Here is a 21,315-nt window from a genome sequence, read left to right on the forward strand (position 1 = left end):
TTTTAGACTACACTGGTATCCAGGTGACTGTCATAGGTTTTACACACAAAAAGTAGATCTTTATTAAATTACTCTACAAGTAATAGACATGCATAAATTACTAATATCTTTCTACAAAATCTCTAGTATTTTCAACTTTGTTCCCCTGCCCCCTTTTTTCTTTTTCATTTTAGATTATCAAGACTCCTTCTCAGATTGCCAGCTTTGAGATTGATGAATGCTACCATCACGGAAGAATTATTTTTCAAAGGTCTCATTGGAAATGTACGGATTGACAGTGTCATCCCACATATTTTAAAAATGGAACCTGCAGATTACAACTCTCAAATAATTGGTCACAGCATTTGAAAAGCTGAGATCATAGTGCTATAAACTTATTGTTCTTTTCCAGAACACAGGAAAACACCAAATTGTACTCATTGCTTCCATAGTATGTGCAAATTTTGACTTTAAAGACTAACCAAGGGCTGGGGATGTGGCTCAAGTGGTAGCGCACTCGCCTGGCATGTGTGCGGCCCTGGTTCGATCCTCAGCACCACATACAAAAAAACAAAGATGTTATGTCCGCCGAAACCTAAAAAATAAATATTAAAAAAAAATTTCTCTCTCTCTCTCTCTCTCTCTCTCTCTCTCTCTCTCAAAAAAAAAAAAAAAAATTCTGTCTCAAAAAAAAAAACAAGACTAACCAAAATTCAAGGAATTTTTATTTTAGCTTCCTTCAAAGAAGACTTTTTGAAGTGACTGGGCAGTCAGCAGGAATTAAATGTCCATTTCTGTCTTAAATAAGAAATACTATGGATTTATTCTTGGTAAAGATGACATCTGAAGCTGTCACCTCCAGACCATTTAAACTAAGATTTCTATTTTATTTTATAAAGCAAATAAATTAGTCTCTTTTTTCCCCCCAAATTGTGTTCTATTCATATTTAGCTTCATTTTGAACTAGTACGAACACTTAGTGGTCAAATATCCTTACAGAGAATTCCTTGCATTTTATTCTTCATAATGTAATCTGTTTAATTGCCATATCAAAAGATTATTTTATGCTCAATGGTATAATGATAAAATTAGAACTGTAGGAAATAATAATTGAATATGTATTTTTTGACTTTTGTAAATATCATGATATCCTTAAGCATATACCACTCATTGCTGGCAGTGAGATATAGGTCATTTGTGATTTTTAGTGTTATTATACCTTATTAGTTACAAGCACTTTTTATTTACATGGCAGCAAATGGTTCTGAGAATTGGTTTTGAGAATAAGGTGGCATTTGTGGTTTAATTTTTTTGGTTTACTGCTGTGTTTTAAACATAGTAGAGACTAACTGAACCCAAAATGTTTCAGTATTTCAAAATAGGTATTAAAATTGTTCTGTTCCATAAAATAACTCTGTCCTTTCCCTCTTTTCTGATCTGTGTTGTAGCTTCTTGTCCCTGCTCTGGGTTTTAGCCAATTCCTTTTAGGTAATTAAAAAATACCCTGAATTTGTTAAATAATGGATTTATCAGAGCCCATCCATGTTTCCAAATCGAGTTAAACAAAAAAGCAATTGATCACTTTTAAAGATAAAGGAATATGCACTGATTTTTCACTGTAAAATGGAGGAGAGCTGCTTTAGCAGTAGTTGAGGCTCACCCTGAAACTGTGGTGTTGCCACAACAGCATCTCAGACTCCTGGGATGCCTTCCAGAGTACTGTTACAAGCACAGCTGGTTCTGTTAAATCTCTTTACTCTGCTTTCATGATGAATTATTTTGATAAATTGCTTGTTGGTTTTTCAAACACAAATATAAAGATTTATTGCACTCATTACATTTTTTAATAAGGAATTTTACAATAGAGGAAAAGTTAATATTTGCAGGTGATGCAGATTTTACTAATTACTATTTTAGTAGTAGCCAAAAAGTTTCAAAAGTATCAACTTACGCTTTTTACCAGTGTATTAAGGGAAATTTTTTCCCTACTTAAATTAAATCATAATTTTTGTCACCTTTATTTTATAATTATCAGCTGTGAAAAGCTTCATTTAATATAAAATGCCCACCTGGAAAAGTCAGTAGGTTGATATCTTTTTAATCCAAGGTAGTAAGCCAAGGATTCAGAAAAATAATTCTTTAAAATAATGTACTAATGATTAATTACATTGTTACTTTCAGGTATTTTTCCTGATTAAATTTGTAGTTATATTTGGAAGTGTTTTTAAAACTATATTAAAATGTGACTTGTATTACAAATTTCTGTATCCTGCCAGTATATTTTATTTCAGTGTTTATTTGCTCAGTATATGGATATCCTTCATGTCATGAGGCTGAGAATATAACTTAGCAGTAGAAATGTATGTTATCACTTGAGGCCCTGGGCTCAGTCCCCAAGACCAAAACAAAAAACATGTCAGTATTGTAGGAGCAAAAATAAATAAAGCCAGACACAGTAAATAGTGCATACCTGTAATCCCAGGGATTTGAAGGACTTGAGACAAGAGGATTACAAATTGCAGACTAGCCTCAGTGACTGAGACACTGTCTGAAAAAAAAGGAGTGGGGATTTAGTGCAGAGGTAAAGCGCCCCTGGGTTCAATCTGCAGTAGCAGATTATATCCATTGATGGGGAAATGGATAAGTAAATTGTGGTATGGTACCCAGTGAAATACTATGCAACACCAAAAAGGAGTAAATTGTCAATGTGGATGAATCCCAAAAAATATGGAAAAAGCAATCCCAGAATTATACAGAAGACTATAACTTAACCAGTTCATTGGGGGGGGGGGTATACTCTTGAAGAGTAGTGCTTATGTGGTAAAACTGAGTTTAAAAAAGCAACAGACTTCCTGGGTGTGGTAGCACACATCTGTAATCCCAGCAGCTTGAGGGGCTGAGGCAGGAGGATTGCAAGTTCAAAGCTAGCCTCAGCAATGGCAAGGTGCTAAGCAACTGAGTGAAACCCTGTTTCTAAATTAAAAAAAAAAAAAAATAGGGCAAGACAGTAGCTCGGTGGTTGAGTACTCCTGACTTCGATCCCTGGTACCAAAAAAAGGCAAGAGACTTAGTAATACTTAATTTAGAATACTACTTATTTCTAGTGGAGTAGGAAAGTGCAAACAAGAAGGGATATATAAGGGTCTTCAAAAGTATCAGTAGTGCTCCAGTTATCTATTGCTTCCTAACCACCCCAAAGCCTGAAAGAACATATATTTGCTTATGAATCTACAACCTGGACAGCCTGATAGGAACAGCTTGTCTGCTGCATTCAGCCAAATCTGGGTCTGCTCAAAGGGTGGGTTTGGAATCTTTGAAATCACATGTCTGGAAGTTGATGGTGGCCATTTGCTGAGGTGGGACTAAAGCCAGAATGTATACACAGTACACGCTCCCTTTGTTTGCTTCTTCACAATAGTGACAGTTCTAAGAACAAGGGTAGACAGCCAGGTAGAAGCCATACTGCCTTTTGTCACGTGTCATTAGAAGCCATCCACTGTATCTGCTGTACTCTGTTCATCAAAGACACCATAAAAGTCTGTAGTTTCAAAAGGAAGGGAAATACTCTGCATCTCTTGGGGAGGAGGTGTAGCAAGCTTCTAGAAGAACATGTGGAGCCAGAAGGCCGAGGTAAAGAAGGGGTTATCCAGACAAGATTCGGGGTGGGAGGCATGACTTTATATGGATTGCTTATAAATTGATACAAAATTTTTTATAAAGTTTAAGCTATCGTATCGCTATGGACTAAAAGATAAAGAATAGAACAAATTAAAAGAGCCCTTTATGCTGGCAGGAAGACTGCCAAAGAAACTACTCTGCTATGTGCCTGGCCTCTTGTAATTTCCTTGTGGCTACTGAGGCAGATGTTAAGAGGGAGTACAATGGGGAAGTGATCGTCTTTTTTCGCCTATTCTCAAACCAAACAATATCACTTACTTGCCATTTTGTTCACTGAGGCAAAGGCCTACCAACATTCGAGGAGCATTAAAGTGTACATTTGTGTGTGTGTGTGTGTGTGTGTGAGAGAGAGAGAGAGAGAGAGAGAGATCGTCAAGCAAATCCAGGGCCAAATGCATGCTAGGCAAGCATTTACTCCTGAGCTACACTCCCAGCTTCCAAAACTATACCCCATAATAGAAGAGTGGCAAAAATTCTCTTTAAAATTTGGGGAGCCAGGCGTGGTGGCGCACACTGTAATCCCAGCAGCTCAGGAGGCCGAGACAGGAGGATAGCGTTCAAAGCCAGGCTCAGCAATTTAGCAAGGTGCTAAGCAACTCTAAATAAAATACAAAATAAGACTGGGAATGTGGCTTAGTGGTTAAGTGCCCCTAAATTCAATTCCTGCAACAAAAAAAAAAAAAAGGAAAGTTTTTTAAAGTAATTTTTAGAAAATACATTGTCACAGTATTCTGTTTGTTAAGCTGGATTGTAGATTCTTAAAATGAAGTACACACCCTTGGCTAGGTATAGTGACATATGCTTATAATCCCAGCTACTCTGAAGGCTGAGATAGGAAGTTTACTGAGCCCAGGAGATTGAGACCAGCCTGGGTAACATAGCAAGGCCTTTTCTCAAAATATAAAAACATACATATGTATAGACCTTTGTATGGACAAAGGACATGATAAGTAAGCACACACAGCTGAAAAAAATCCATGCAGATGATAATTGAAAGTGTAGGATAGCCAAATATATAACAAAATAGACTAAGTTGAAAATCATCACCCACAAGAGACTAAAAAAATTGTACAGTGATAAAAGGATCGATTTCTCCAGGAAAATATAACAATTATTTATGTACCTAACATTGGAATACCCAAATATAAGTGAACACTGACAGAACTGAAAAAAAAATAGAACAATAAATTTGTAGGAGATTCTGAAATCCCACTTTCAATAATGGATAGAACAACCAGATGAAAGATGAATCAGAAAATGGAGGACTTGAGCAACACTTAGACCAATTAGATCTAACTGAAGAAGGGCACTCAACAACAGCATAATACGTATTCCTCTCAAACATACATAGAACATTCTCCAGGACAGATCAAATGTTATATCACAAAACATGTTTGTTTTTGTTTTTTGAATCAGGTTTTTCCTATGTTACCTAAGTTATCTTTGAACTTGGGCTCAAGCAATTCTCTTGCCTTAGTTTCCTGAGTAGCTGAAATTACAGGAGAATTCCACCCACCTATAAAACAAGTTTTGACAAATTTTAAGGAGACTATTAAAAATATCTTTTCCTTGGGCATGGTGACACATGCCTGTAATCGCAGCAGCTAGAGAGGCTGAGACAGGAGGATCGCGAGTTCAAAGTCAGCCTCAGCAAAAGTGTGACACTAAGCAACTCAGTAAGACCCTGTCTTTAAATAAAATATAAAATAGGGCTGGGGACGAGGCTCAGTGGCCGAGTGCCCCTGAGTTCAATCCCTGATACCCTCCCCCCAAAATCTTTCCTGACTATAATGACTATAAACTTTATACTTTGAGGGAAAACAAAAGTTAGCAGAAGGAATAATAAAGATTAGAACAGAAATAAGAAATGAAAAAATAGTTGGTTTTTGAGAAAATCAAATTTGCCAAATCTTTAGCTAGACTAAGAATAAAAGATGAAAAAGAAACAAAAGGAGACATTAATTACAATTGATGCCAAGAAATAAAATGTTGGGGCTGGGGATGTGGCTCAAGTGGTAGCGCGCTCGCCTGGCATGCGTGCGGCCCAGGTTCAATCCACAGCACCACATACAAACAAAGATGTTGTGTCCGCCGAAAACTAAGAAATAAATATTTAAAAAATTCTCTCTCTCTCTCTCTCTCTCTCTCTCTCTCTCTCTCTCTCTCTCAAAAAAAAAAAAAGAAAGAAAGAAAGAAAGAAAGAAAGAAAATATTTATTAATAAAAACACGAGGGGCTGGGGCCTGGGGCTCAGTGGTAGGGTGCCTGCCGTGCACGTGTGAGGTTCGATCCTCAGCATCACATAAAAATAAATAAAGATATTTATTTGTCCATCTACAACTAAAAAAAAGTTTAAAAAAAGTAATTCTGTACCAATAAATTGGATATCTTGGAAAATGAATAAATTCCCAGAAACATGCTAAGAAAGAATAACGAAGAAATAAAAAATATGAACAGACTTAAAGCTAATAAGGAGATGAAATCAACAATCAAAAATAAAGAAAGGACCAGGACCAGGAACAGATGGCTTCACTAGATTATTCTACTGAATATTGAAAGAATGAATACCAATCCTCAAATTCTTCCAGAAAAATCAAAGAGAAAGGAACATTTCCAAAATCACTTTCTAAGCTAGCACTACTCTGATACTAAAATCAGAAAAGACTCAAGAAAACTACAAACCAATACCCCTGATGGCTATCAATGCAAAAAAACCTCCAGCTAAATACTAACAAACTGAATTTGACAGCACATTCAAAGGATTATAGTCCATAACCAGCAGATTTATTCCCGGAATAAATCTGTGGGTGGTTCAACATACAAAAAAAAAAAAAAATCAGTGGAATCTACGACATAAATAGAATGAAGAAGAAAACTACATAATCATCTCAATACAGACAAAATTAAATGTTCTTTTATGATAAAAAATAAATAAAATAGGAATAGAGGGAAAGGAACTCAAAAAGACCAAGTGAAAACCTAAAACAAAATACTCAACAGTGAAAAACTGAAAATGTTTTCCAAGATTAGGGACAGGCAAGGATGCCCACTCCTATTTAACATATTAGTGGAAGTCATAGCCACAGCAATTAGGCAAGAAAAAGAAAAGCATCAGTACTGGAAAAGAAGTAAAATTATTTCTGTTCCTCAGATGATGTAACTTGTATGTAGAAAATCCTAAGGATTTCACCAAAGGCAGGGGATGTTGCTCACTAATAGATTGCTTGCCTAGCAGATTCTAGGCCCTTGGTTCAATCCTCAGCACTGCCAAGGGGAAAAGAAAAAAGGTTAGAATAAATTTAGTAAAGTTAGTTGGAGGATAAAAAACACAAAACAGTCAGTTGTACTCTGTATACTAACAATGACAATTCAAAAATATTTAAGACAACACATTTACAACAGCATCAAAAAATAAAATCAACAAAGGAGGTAGAAGACTTGAACATTGAAAACTATAAGACATTACTTAAATAGATTAAATACAAATAAGCCTGGCTGGGTGGCACACGCCTGTAATCCCTCAGGAGGCTGAGACAGGGAGGATCTCCCAGTTCAAAGCCAGTCTCAGCAATTTAGCAAGGCCCTAACCAACTCAGTGAGACCCTGTCTCTAATAAATAAAATACACAAAAAAGTGTGGGGGGGCAGCTAGAGATGTGGTTCAGTTGTTAAGTGCCCCTGGTTTCAATTCCCAGTACACACTCACACACACACACATTGAAATATCACACCCATCAGGATGGCCACTATTAAAATGTGTGTGTGTGTGTGTGTGTGTGTGTGTGTGTGTGTAACAAATGTCAGTGAGGATGGGGAGAAATTGAAACTCTTGCACATTGTAGCAGGTAGGAGTATAAATGAGCCAGGCACCATGGAAAACAATATGGAGTTTCCTTTAAAATTAAAAATAAGATTACCATATGATCTAGCAATCCCACGTCTAGATATACATTGAAAAGAATTGAAAACAGGATCTTAGAGATATTTGCACACTCATGTTCACTGTAGCAGTATTCACAACAGCCAAGAGGGGAAAGCAACCTAAATGACATGGACAAATGAATGATAAAGAAAAGCTGGTATATATGTAACATAGAACATTATTTGGGCTTTTAAAAGAAGACCCTGTCAGGCTGGGTTTGTGGCTCAGCATTAGAGCGCTTGCCTCACATGTGCGAGACCCTGGGTTCAATCCTCAGCACCACATAAAAATAATTAAGTGAAATAAAGGTATTGTGTCCAACTACAACTAAAAAATAAATACTTTTTTTTTAAAAAAGAAGACACTGTCATATACTACACATTATGCTATGTGAAGGAAGCCAATTGCAAAAATGACAACTACTACATGAATTCACTTATATAAATGTCTGAAGTAGTCAAACTCTTGGAAACAAAAAGTAGAATGGTGTCTTCCCCAGGGATAAAGGAGGGGGGACTGTTAATAGGTATACAATTTAATATTTGCAAGATGAATAAGTTCTAGAGATGTTGTGCAATAATGTGCATGTAATTAACATTATTGTATATGTAAAAATGGTTAAGTTGGGTTTTTTTTTATGGTGAGGGGAGATTGGTTCTGGGAATTGAACTCACAGGCACTTTACCACTAAGCCACATCGCTAGCACTTTTTAGTTTTTATTTTGAAACAAGTTCTCACTGAGTCGCTGCAGGCCTTGCTAAATTGCTGAGGCTGGTCTTGAACTTGTGATCCTCCGGTCTCAGCCTCCTAAGTCTCTGGGATTACAGGCATGTGCACCATCTCTGGAAAGATTAAATTTTTGTTTTTTTACCACACACATGTACAAAGCACACTGCTAAGAAGCCAGATTTTTCTTTAAAAAAAATTTTTTTTAGTTGTCTATGGACCTTTATTTAATTAATTTATTTATATGATTGCTGAGAATCGAACCCAGTACACATGTGCTAGGCAAGCAGTCTATCACTGAGCCACAACTCCAGCCCAAAATTGTTATTTTTAAGACTGTTGCATAAGGGAGAGAATAAAGTACATCTTGCCTTTCCTATATGAACAGTATCTCAGGAACCAAGTAGTTAAGGGCAGGTTACTCTTTATAGAAGAATTGTGGTTAAAAAATGAAAAGGAATGGAAGAATTTAGGCAGTGTTCATCAAGGATGGCTAAAAGCACCATGTGCAGACACCATGTGCTCTCTGAAATAAGGCTATGGCTACCTTCCAAGTATACTTAACAGTAAAAATAACTCAAAACCTGGAGGTGGCACTCAGTGGTAGAAAGTGTACATAGTATGGGGCTGGGATTGTGGCTCAGCGGTAGAGTGCTCACCTAGCCTGGGTAGGACCCGGGTTCGATCCTCAGCACCACATAAAAATAAAGGCATTGTGTTGTGTCCATCTATACCTAAAAAATAAATATTAAAAAAAGAGTTTAAAAAAAGAAGAAGAAGAAAGTGTACATAGTATGTGTGAGGCCCTAGGTTCAATCTCCAGTACTGAAAAAGAAAGGGAGAAAAAGAAAGAAGTCAGAACTGGTCAAATATCTAGGTCTAAGTACAAATATACAGGAAAAACAGAATAGAGTATCACTAGTACACAATTACCAAGCTCCAGGCAATGAAAAATTATAGGAAAAATAGGCTATTTCTTTAACAAATTAAAAGGAAAGAAGAAAAAAAAAGGGGGAGGCTATAAATCTACTTGTTTATTTTCTTTTTTATTGATAAACAAATAACAGCATTACTATTCTTAATACACATATATACCACAATTTTTCATATATCTTTTTGTATATAAAGTATGTTGACACCCAATTCATGTCTTCATACACGTACTTTGGATAATGATGTCTATCACATTCCACCATCCTTGCTAATCCCCTGCCCCCTCCCTTTCCCTCCATCCCCTCTTCCCTATCTAGAATTCATCTATTCTTCCCATGCTCCCCCTCCCTACCCCACTATGAGTCAGCAGAGGAAGGCCATAAATTTAAAGAAAATATTAAAAAAAAAATCAACCATTTACAATGTGTGGATCTTATTTGGGCAAACTAAAAAAAAAAAAAGAAATTATTAGGAAAATAAAAGACCAACCAGGGACATTTGTACATTCCTTTGGATATTTAATGATACTAAGGAATTACTGTTAACTTTTTAAGGCAGTATAATGGTGATGTAGTTATGTTTTTGAAAGAGTTCTTAGATATACTTCAAAAATATTTCAGGTAAAAAATTTTAAGTGCATATAAATCACGGTTCAATATAAATTCAAATATGACACGATTTTGAACAATTGATGAGTCTAGGAAAATTTGATCCTGGTATTGGAAATTTCTCCTTTGGAATTGAAGAATTACTAACATAAAATTACATTATTTCTCAGGGTGCAGTCTTATTACTTGGGTCCTTCAAGAAATAATATTGTTTCCATTTTTAAAACTATCTTAAAATTAGGAAAATTTATAATTACAGAATAAACATAAATCTTGACATTTGAAAGAAATGATATGGTGGAATGGAGTCTGAAAGAGCAAACGGTGAGACTCCCCTGCCAACATATCACCAATATATGTACCCCATTTCGTGTGTATCGTATGTGGTCAGTAGTAAATTCCTTAATAGTTATCTCGTTTCTAAGGAATCTTGGTGCTGGAAGGGATTTCTGGAATAGTCTGAGCCAATCCTTTTTAAATGAAGAAATAAATTTCCAAAGGAGGAACCCCTTGTATTGGAAAGCCTTGTGAAGCCGGGCTTTCCACCACACACTCGCCTTCTAGGTGCAACCTCTGACAACATTAAAGTTTAAGGTGCCTTTGCTTTACTGAGGAACCGACAACGCCCATTTAGGAAGTCGGAAAGTCACCGTGCAGGAAAGTTGCAGTTCTGCGCACGCTCAGAGCCGAGTGTCGGAACCTTCAGCGCGTCAGCTCCCTGCGGCTGAGTGCCTGCTTCCGCCCGGTGGGTTTTGCACGGCGCACCCGGGAGGCGGGGCCTGCCAGGCAAGATGGAGTTGCTGCAGGTCCTGAAACGCGGGCTGCAGCAGGTCAGTGGCCACGGCGGTCTCCGTGGCTATTTGCGAGTTTTCTTCAGGTATGCGTCTAGAGCTATGCTCTTGGTTTCTGGGGCTGGATTTCCATTGCTTGGTTCCTTGAGGAGGGTCCCAGGCTTGGGTCACCTTGGAGAATCTCAAGGACAGCCGGCCCAATCTTTGCCTACAACCCCCGGGTCGAAGTCTGTCCCGGGCGTCCACAGGACAGAACTGAAGCCATCTCTAGAGATGCAGCACCCCCGCCCCCTGGAGTGTAATGAGCATTATCAGAGACGTTCACATGGTGACCTTGGGAAAGTTTTTTCCTTGAACTATCCTTCAGTTCCCTCCCTGGGCGATAAGAGATTGAAGGAGGTAACCAGAATGGTCTTCACTATTCCAAACATCCCTGACGGGCACATAGTTCCCCGAAAACGATTTGGAGACCTAGTGGAATGAAAGAACCAAGAAATATTTGAATCATTTTTAGAAGATGAAGCCCCGGGCACGGTGGCAAACAACTGTAACTCCAGCGATTTAGGAGGTTGCGACAGGATTGCAAGTTTGAGACCAGTCTCAGCAATTTAGCGCCCTGTCTCAAAAAATTAAAAGCGCAGGGAGTGTGTCTTAATGGTTAATTCCCACCTGGGATAAATCCCCAGTACCAAAAAAAAAAAAAAAGTAAATAAATAAAAGACGAAATACTTTGGCTCCCTGACTTCCTGGAGGATTTGCTTATTCCAAACTTGTTTGCACAGGGATAGTAGATAAAAGTCCTATAATTTGAATATGTTACATTTGTATTTTTAATGTAATTTAAGCGCATTAGTTGCATTAGTTTATCTTTTCCCATCCTGTCTGCATGATACTGGGACGGTGGGGGCAGCATGAGCTAAGTTAAGACTAAAGTTATTAACCTGAAAGCTGATTCTTCAGTATTAAGTGGCAAGAGCCTGGAGGTGAAGGCTAGAAGTATACAACCAGTGACCATCCACAGCAACTCATTTTTCTAATTGATGTAGCAGCCTTTGTGTCTGAAAGTTGGTATTCTCACTTTATTTTGGTTTGTTGTGAACAGTGAATCATTCTAAAATGTCTGTTTTCTTTGGGATAATTACAGAGCAAATGATGTGAGAGTTGGTACATTAGTGGGGGAAGACAAATATGGAAACAAATACTATGAAGACAACAAGCAATTTTTTGGTGAGTGCAGTATTTTTGGCATTCGGGTTTGGGATTTGATACGAGTCTATTTTTCATACCGTACAAAGGAGCTGTTACTTGGAAAAAAATGAAAAACTCAATAGAGAAAAACTAAATGATTAACAAAAGTATGAGAAATGCTAATCCTCACTTGATATTACAAGAATGCAACTTAACAATGTTAGAGGTACTTTTCCATGTGGGGACATATCCCAGTTTGGGGAAAGGGATAGAATAGATTAATTCAGGCATTTTGGAGGACAGTTTGGCAATATTTGTGAAAAATTATACTGCATTTATCTTTTGTCTCAGCACTTAAAAGAATTCATCCTATAAATAATCTTGTGAGACAAAGACACTTATTGAAGCAGGCTTTTAGTAATAAATCTCAAAAGCAACATTATCATGTATAAGTTGATAATGATGAATTTAAACACTTTTTAGAATGCTTTTGTGTTATTAAGAATGATATACCTTGGGCTGGGGATGTGGCTCAAGCAGTATCGAGTTTGCCTGGCATGTGCGGGGCGCTGGGTTTGATCCTCAGCACCCATAAAAATAAAAAAAAATAAAGATGTGTATCCACCGAAAATTAAAAAATAAATAATAAAAAATTTCTCTCTCTCTCTCTCTTAAAAAAAAAGAATGATATACCTATAATTTTATATACAAAGACATTAAAGATATACATAACAAAGATCTCCAGTTGCAGAACGATGTTTGGTATCCTCAAAGGAAGAAAATATATACTCTTGGTTTACAAATACATTTCCAAACACAAGAAACTTAGAATCAGACAATGGTGGTTCAATATTCTGTCCCTCCATTTTATAACTTTGTGATCTGGTTAACTTAACTAAGCCTCAGTCTTCTCATCTAAAGTTGTATTAAAAAATGATGAAAAGAGAACAGGAAGAACTTATCTTAATGGAGGGTTTCTCAACCTCGAACTAACACCATGGCCAGATAATTCTTTGTTGTGAGATGCTGTCCCAGGTGTAGAATGGGCAACAGCATTCTTGGCACATACCTACTAGGTGCAAGTAGCACTTTCTCTCTACAGGTGTGACAATCAAAAGTATCTACAGGCATTGCCGGAGAACCACGGGCTTAATGCTTGGTACATATGTGCTCACTAAATATCAGCGCTATTATTATTATTACCTTCTTGAATCGTTGGATTTTTTTTTTTTACTATGTGCTTTTTTGTTTTTGTAATAATAAAAAGATTCTCAAAAAAAAAATTCTCTTGATTGAGATGAAAAGTATCAAAGAGGAAAAAACAACTAGTCTTCATCCAAGGGAAAAATGTATAATGTGAAGTAATGACCTAGCATTTATTGAATGTTTACCAAAGCTAGGTGCTATGCTAAACAAATAACATTCATCAACTACTTTAATCTTCAAGATTTCTTTGAGGCAAATACTTTAGTGTCCTCACTTCCCCCATTTTTCAAATGAGGAACTAGGTCATCATCACCAGACAGTGAAAGATATTTCTTAGGAGTATAGAAACCATGCTATGGTTACATTGAATGCAGTTTGGTCTATGAGAATTAAGTAACTTCTTACATATTCTATAACCATACTATTTTCAATATAGAAACCATAGAATTTTAGACTTGGAACAGATTGTAAAAGGTTATCTAAAAACTATTGTTCTATAGGTGAAGAAACCAAAGTCCAAGAAATGTCCTAACCAAAGAGACTTAACCAAATAATAGAAACAGTGGCAGAGCCCAGGGCAATATTCTTTCTGCTCATCACTGTTATAAACTAAGATTAAGTTAATTTCCTTTCTTCTTTCACTTCTTTCTTCTTTCTTCATTGAAAATACAACTATCTTCGTTTCTGCTAGTTTAGGAAAATGATACTGTTGTAAAACATTAAAATTTAGTGTATGAAGTAAAAAAAGAATGTTCCCCCCTTGTAATCAAATACCTCTTTTAATTAGCTTGTACTTAGATATTTAAGACTCTAATGAATGTATAAACCTACACTTATTTATAGGATTATATTATGCATATTTGTAAACTGAAATATTTTTCATTAAAAAATATGGATCATTTTTCCTTATTAGCTAAATGAACCTACAATATTCTTTTTTGTTTGAATACCTAGTTTTGTTTTTTTATTTAAAAAATAATCACAGCACTGTTTTTAATTAGCACAATATTCCACTCTATAGAAGAACTGTTATTTTTTCAAACTCTTGACTGTTGATAGACATTTAGCTTGCCTTCTACTTTTTGCTACAGGGAACTTGCTTATAACCACATCCATATTCATTTAGATATTCTAAGAATAAATTCTTAGAAGTGGAATTGCTGGGTCTGACTGTGGACTTCTAACATTTGGATAAATATATTGTGTTTGATGTCTATCAAAATGTTAGATTTTTGAGGCCCAGGTCTATCATTGGAGCCTAATTCTATTGTCATTGCCTAATATATGAAACCTTTTTCAAGGTTTCCTGCATCTGCCTTCATATGTTCCTGCCTCATAGGATTATACTTTACTCTTACATATCTGTCCTTAAGATTGATTTCTTTAAGATAATGCTAAGTGAAGTTAGCCAATCTCGAAAAGACAAATGTTTTCTTGATATAAGGAGGCTGATTCATAGTGGGGTAGGGAGGGGGAGCATGGGAGGAATAGATGAATGTCTAGAATAGGGCAAAGGGATAGGAAGGGAAGGGAGGGGGCAGGGGGTTAGCAAGGATGGTGGAAAGTGATGATCATTATTATCCAAAGTACATGTATGAAGACATGAATTGATGTGAATATACTTTGTAGACAACCAGAGGTATGAAAAATTGTGCTGTATATGTGTAATAAGAATTGTAATGCATTCTGCTGTCATTTATTTTTTAAAAAATCAATTAAAATTTTTTTAAAAGATTGATTTCTCCAAAGTGAAAATATATATTGATTGATATCTGTATTTCTTTTAATAAACAAGGTCATATATAAATAACATTAGTCAATCTTTGTTGATTTTATATTCACCTAGGAAAACCCTGTAAACTAAATGCAGATTACCTTTTGCTTATTGGTTTAAGATCTATTATAGGAATAAATTTAATGTTCCCAACTTGAGGTTTAGGGTAAGTGGCAGTGAGGAAGAGGTAAAGGGAATTACTATTTATTCTTCACTTTGCAGGTGGTGGTGGGGTATTGGGGATTGAACTCATGAATCCAGGGGTACTTTACCACTAAATTACATCCCAGTCCTGTTTTTATTTTGAAACAGGTTCTTGCTGTGTTTCTCAGGGCTTCACTAAGTTGCTAAGACTGGCCTCAAACCTATAATCCTCCTGCCTCAGTTTCCCAAGTCACTGGAATTATAGGTGTACACTCCTGTGCCTGATGTATTGGGTATTTATACACCCAATATTGAACTATGTGTATGCGTTTGATATTTAATTTTTCACAGCAACCAAAAGATGTAGAAATAGTTATCTACTTTTAATAGATAAAGAAACTGAAGCTTATAACGTTTTCCTGATAGTAAGTAACAAAGCCCTGTTTGAAACCTGGGTGTTTATTTCAGAACCCAATAGAAACAGTTTTGTAAGCAGTGGTTAAGCCGCCAACTATACCACAGAAATGTGATGTAGCCATGGGGCTGGGGATGTGGCTCAAGTGGTAGTGTGCTCGCCTAGCATGAGTGAGGCACTGGGTTCGATTCTCAGCACCACATAAAAATAAAATATAGATATTGTGTCCACCTAGAAAACTAATAAATAAATATATTTTTAAAAAATGTAGCCATACTGTTTTGATGATATGAACTGTCCTACTTACCTATCATTTATAACATTTGCTTATTATATATAGTTCATATTTTTTCAAAAGGATCAGAAATTTTTTTTAAAACATTTGTATGGAAACATAATTCAAGTATGATTACTGTGAATACATTCTGCTCTGATCTCAGGAAGAGCACTTTTCTGGGTAAACTGAGCAGCTGTGAATACATTCTTTTTTTTCTGTTACTGCCCTCTGCAGGGAACTGGGGAGAAGCAAGGATTCTTCCTTTTGGGAAAGGTCAGAGCCCCACCCACATCATTGAGTTATCTTAATCCCTGGTTCAGAGATCTTGCCATGGGGGCAGACAGGCTTTTGATAAAGCTTGCCAGCCACACACTTGCTGGAGCTTGCCTTCACTAATACACCCATGGTATTATTCCTCTCATAGTCCTCGTATGTAAGAGGACATAAAAATATTTTAATAACAAGATGTCTTCTTTGATATCATGCATTTATTACTTAAAAAAAAGGATCTCCTTTATTCCTCACATCTTTCCACCCAGGCCGTCACCGATGGGTTATATATACTACTGAAATGAATGGCAAAAACACATTCTGGGATGTGGATGGAAGCATGGTGCCTCCCGAATGGTAAGCTAAGCCACCATTTTATTTCATTTGACTTGGGCAATATTTCATTACTCAAATATTTATTGAATATTTATAAGGCAGTCATTGATCTTCTGAAAGATTCTATCCCAATTACAATGGTTGCATAACAAGTTACCCTAAAGCTTAGTGACTTAAAACAATTATTTGTCTCTCATTTTTGTGGGTGAGGAGTTGAGACAAGGCCAAGCAAGGATGATTTGTCTTGATTCTCAGATGTCCTGGGTCCTCAGCTGGGAAACTGAAATCATCTGAAGAGTTCTTCACCTGACGCCTGCCAGTTAATGCTGACTGTCAGCTGGGGGCATAGCTGAGGCTGTGAATTGGGCTACCTTTATGTTGCCTAGGCTTCCTTAGGCAAGTACTGTGAGGAAGAGCAAGCTGGGCAGAAGCCATAATGCCTTATTTTAGTTCTTGGATCATCTACTATCACTTCTGTATTCCATTGGTTAAAGCAGTTAGAAACCTCTGCCCAAATTCAATAGGAGAAAACATAGGCTCTTTCTTTTCTTTCTCTCTTCTTTCTTTCTTTTTTTCTTTTTTTGCTTTGTAAGTAAGTGTGCTAACATTGGTTTTCATCCTCTATTTTATTTTTTGAGACAGTGTCTCACTAGGTTGCTCAGGCAGGCCTTGTTATCCTCCTATCTCAGCCTCTCAAGTAGCTGAGATTGTAACTTTTTTGGTAGAAACATGCCAACATCACATATATATTGGGGTTTATAATGGTGTGGTATGTATTACCTATTTGTAGGGGAAAGGTGAAAAGAACCCTGGTTCTGATCTTCTCTAGCATTTTGATTTTATATGAGTTTCTTGATTTTTCTGAAGCTTAGTTTCCTCATCTGTAAAATGAGAACCCTAAAATTCCTTAGGTCTCTATAAGCTGTTTTTATAGTATGCATATTTTTAAATCTAATGCTAAATGCTCTTGAATGAAATGTTTCCAAGCAAAGTACTTAACTATTTTGTAGATTACGGAAATAAAACCATTTGGTTGACATACAATTGAACTTTGGACATTCTTTCTAGGTGGTCTAAAAAAATCTCACCAAAAAACTAGAAATAAGTATGTCAGGCAGGCTATGGCATTTTGTTTTAGTTGGACTTGATTAGCAGAAATAGTTCCATTTTGCTTAGAAACCCAGGCATGTAACATAAAGGAGTGAAGTCCAGATATTATTACTAGAGTCTTAGGCATCAGGGGTTTCAATAGACCTCGCCTAGCCACTCACCCACAAGACCAAACAAAAGGTAATGGTGAAAAGCAGGAAAAGAATTTTAGTCAAAATGGCCACATCAGGAAGGCAGAGATTTGGCATCTCAGTCCTGTCTTTCAGGTGCTCATAGAAACTTTAGTTTTAAATAGAGGGAGAATTGAGGCAGGGGGTAAGAGGTATATATACACCAAGCTGTCTTGGTCAAATTGTACTCTTGTTGATCCTTCTCTCAGTTCTGATTCTATTAGGTGGCTCTGAAGAAGCTCTTATCACTTGAGGGGGCCAATTTCCACTTGCTGCTCAGAGTGTTTATCAAACCTGTGATTCTGGAAGGGAACAGTTCTATTCCCATGAGATGATTGCTTCTGCTTAGAGGGGCTGTCTCATCATGGGTTGATTTCTTAGAATATGTAGGACAGTGACTGAAGACGTCTAGGTACTACTCCAAGAGTCTGAAACAAGATGCTAAGTCTTAAAGGGGGGTGAAATAGATTGGATAAATTTAGAGCTAATAAATCTTGTGTTACTAGTTTTTAGGTAAGCACTCCTTAAAGGATTTGCATGTTTTCGTGCAGAACTAAGTAGGGTTCTCCTTTATCACCAACCCAAAATTCAAGGTGATAAAGGAGAAAGATACAAAAGAAGGCAGGGATACCATGCTTTATTTTGCTTTTAGTTACCCATAGGACATCTTCAGGCCTAAGGGTCACTACTTAATTTAGCAAAGGCAGCCTCTCCAAGTTCATGTTATAATACGGTAGGTAGTAATGAAAACCACAGTGAGCTGAAAAGCATAAAAGTACCCTGCATCAAAGAAGGCAGCAGCCCTGTTCAACTCTGCTCATTCCGTGAGGTAAAAATTCCACTAAGGTTTTCCAGATGATGATTTTTCTAAAGAAGGTGGAAATCTTATTTCATTGTGAGAGTTCTTGTTTTTTCAATGTTAATCTTCTTTTTTGTTGTTGTTGTAGTTGGACACAATACCTTTATTTATTTATATGTGGTGCTGAGGATTGAACCCAGGGCCTCGCATGTGGTAGGCGAACACTCTGCTGCTGAGCCACAACCCCAGCCCCCAGTGTTAATCTTTTTTAAAAAGTATTCAGAAATTTAAATACAGCATATCTAACAGACCTTTTCACAGTGACAGAAATGTTCTATATCTGTGCTGTCCACTAGGGTAACCACTAACTTCATGTGTCCCAGAGCACTTTAAAATATGGCTAATGTTGGGGCTGGGAATGTGGCTCAGTTGGTAGCGCGCTCGTCTGGCATGCGTGCGGCCCGGGTTCGATCCTCAGCACCACATACCAACAAAGATGTTGTGTCCACCGAGAACTAAAAATAAATAAATAAATAAATAAATATTAAAAATTCTCTTTCTCTCTCTCTCTCTCTCTCTCCCTCCTCTCTCACTCTCTTAAAAAAAAAAAAAGAAAAAAAATATGGCTAATGCAACTGAGGAATGAATTTTTTACTTAAATAGTCTACTTGATTGGACGAAAGAGTTTCTCAGAAATGCTGTTGGCTAAGCAAAACATGTCTGTAAGATTTCACCAAGAACCAGTTTTCAAACTGGTCTACTATTTGCATGAATTGAGAGTCTTGGCATTTTTTTTTTTTGGTACTAGAGATTGAATCCAGGGATGCTTAACCACTGAGCCACATCCCTACATTCCAGGCCTTTTTATTTTTTTATTTTGAGATAGTGTCTCACTAAGTTGCTTAAGATCTCCCTAAGTTGTCGAGGCTGGCCTTGAATTTGCAGTCTACCTGCCTTAGCCTCCTGAGCTGCTGTGATTACAGGATTGTGCAACTGTGTCCAGGTGGGAGTGTTGGTATCTTCAAGTTAATTAGTTCTTAACGTGAGAAAGCAACACTGATTAGGAGCTTTCTTGTGCTACATTTGGGACTTGATTTGGGGATTTTTTTTTTTAATATTTATTTTTTAGTTGTAGGTGGACATAATATATTTATTTCATTTTTATGTGGTGCTGGGGTTTGAACCCAGTGCCTCACGTGTGCTAGGCAAGCACTCTACCACTGAGCCACAACTCCAGCCTGATTTTGGGATGTTTTTAATGAGAAATAATAATCTGTGGTTCTGTTAATGTCTAGGGAGCTGTGGTTTTAGATTTAAGAGCTTTACCTCTGAGGGCACATCTGTGAGGAGGACTATCAGACCACATAAAGTGGGAAACAGGCTCTAGAAGTTGAGGTATCCTCCTAGTTTTGTTTGAGTTCAAATTGGCATTTATCTCCTTTAATATGCTAATCTGACATTGTTGCTCATGGTCTACATTTTGGAAGATAGGATTAGGGTTTCTGATTTAAATTATGTGACGTGAAGCTCAGTTAAAACTACAGGAAAAATCGAGTACCTTTAATGACCCTATTTGTATGGGAAGCTTAAAGGTTTATGTTGAGTTTTCATAAGGAAAAGTGGTATTAGAGAGGCTTAATTGTTTGTTTCTCATACCCTGCCTCTGCTAGGTATAATACATTATAGAATTCTTAATTTGTGGATTCTTTAATCCATGAATAAATTTGAAGTTTGGTTGATTTATCTTTAATTAGGTGGCTAGATACTATTGTACACAAAAGGCAGTGAGTAACAAATGCAACTTATCTTTGTTCATTTAACTACTTACTGATTATCTACCACTACTGTAGGCATTGAGGGTACAATATTGAGTAAAACATGGTACTTACTCTCATGAAAGGAGGCAGAAAACCATATATGTGGAATGTTTGAGGTAACAATAAATATAAGGAAGATAAGCGTCAGGGAAGGCTTCTTTGAGGAAGTGACATTTTAGGAAAGATCTAGAAGAGGGGTGAAAAGAATTCCCAGCAAAGGGAATCACAAGTACAAAAACCTTGTATGGTTGAGGTGTATTGCTCAGTCTGTTAAAAGAACAGTAATGTGGTCAGTTATCTGGAGTGTAATGAGTGCAGAGAAGATGTTAATAAATGAGATAGGAGAAGCAAGTGGGCCAGATCATGTACATCTTGTAAGCCATGGTAAACATCTTGGCTTTTTTTCAAAAAATTCTTTGGAAGTCATTGGAAGGTAAGGTGATAGGATGTGATCTGAATTACTTTTTTTTTTTTTTTTAACATGGAACAATCCAGATTTTCAGAGCCATTACAAGTATTTGAATCATTTCAAAGTAAATTGCCAAAATGATGTCTCATCACTCCTAAATACTTCAGTGTGTAATTTCTACAAACAAGTATATTCTCCTATATAACCATCAGTAAATAATTCGCCATATAGGGGAGGCAAAATTTTGCACCTATCCTCTTAGGGCTTTTCGGTTGGTCTGAGCATTCAATTGACATAAATTCAGATTAATAGGAGAAAAGCATACAAATGTATATAATTTTTTGGCTTTTTTGTTTGTTTACTGGTATCAAATACAGTGTTACACATCTGCTGAACAAGCACAGTACCAATGAACTACACCTCCAGCCCTATTTAATAGAATTTTTGCATGACAGGAGCCCTTATAAGAAAATAAAGACTAAATGATACACTATTGTTTACTACTTATATGCTGAGGCATTAGTCAGCTTTCCATCACTATAACAAAATACCTGAGATGATTAACTTATTTTGGCTCACAGTTTTGGAAGTTCCAGTCCATGATCAGTTAGCCCCATGGCTTTGGGCCTGTGATGGGGAAGCACAATATGACAAGAGTACATTGGAGCTGGGGATTTACCTCACTTGGTAGAGTGCTTGCCTAGCATGCACAAGGCCCTGAGTTCAATCCCTAGCACCACAAAATAAATAAATAGAGTACATTG

The 21,315-nt window shown here is 36.7% G+C and overlaps 2 protein-coding genes across 7 annotated transcripts in view; both read left to right on the plus strand.

Moving 5' to 3' along the window:
• Positions 1-2,189, plus strand: part of Nr2c1 (nuclear receptor subfamily 2 group C member 1) — a 57,109-nt gene extending 54,920 nt beyond the window's left edge. For all 5 annotated transcript variants that reach the window (XM_026396966.2, XM_026396950.2, XM_026396974.2 and 2 more), the window contains one exon: positions 174-2,189. In XM_026396966.2, coding sequence (XP_026252751.1) covers positions 174-348 — 175 coding nt within the window. In that variant the 3' untranslated portion in view covers positions 349-2,189. The remainder of the gene's footprint in view (positions 1-173) is intronic.
• Positions 2,190-10,594: 8,405 nt separating this feature from the next.
• Positions 10,595-21,315, plus strand: part of Ndufa12 (NADH:ubiquinone oxidoreductase subunit A12) — a 34,010-nt gene continuing 23,289 nt past the window's right edge. The window contains exons 1-3 of one of the 2 annotated variants that reach the window (XM_077798625.1): positions 10,595-10,722; positions 11,781-11,863; positions 16,180-16,267. In XM_077798625.1, the coding sequence (XP_077654751.1) occupies positions 10,637-10,722; positions 11,781-11,863; positions 16,180-16,267 (257 nt within the window). In that variant the 5' untranslated portion in view covers positions 10,595-10,636. The remainder of the gene's footprint in view (positions 10,723-11,780; positions 11,864-16,179; positions 16,268-21,315) is intronic. The other variant, XM_026397324.2, reaches the window with a different exon arrangement.

The sequence above is a fragment of the Urocitellus parryii genome, chromosome 5, assembly GCF_045843805.1.
Source record: "Urocitellus parryii isolate mUroPar1 chromosome 5, mUroPar1.hap1, whole genome shotgun sequence".
Lineage (NCBI taxonomy): Eukaryota > Metazoa > Chordata > Mammalia > Rodentia > Sciuridae > Urocitellus > Urocitellus parryii.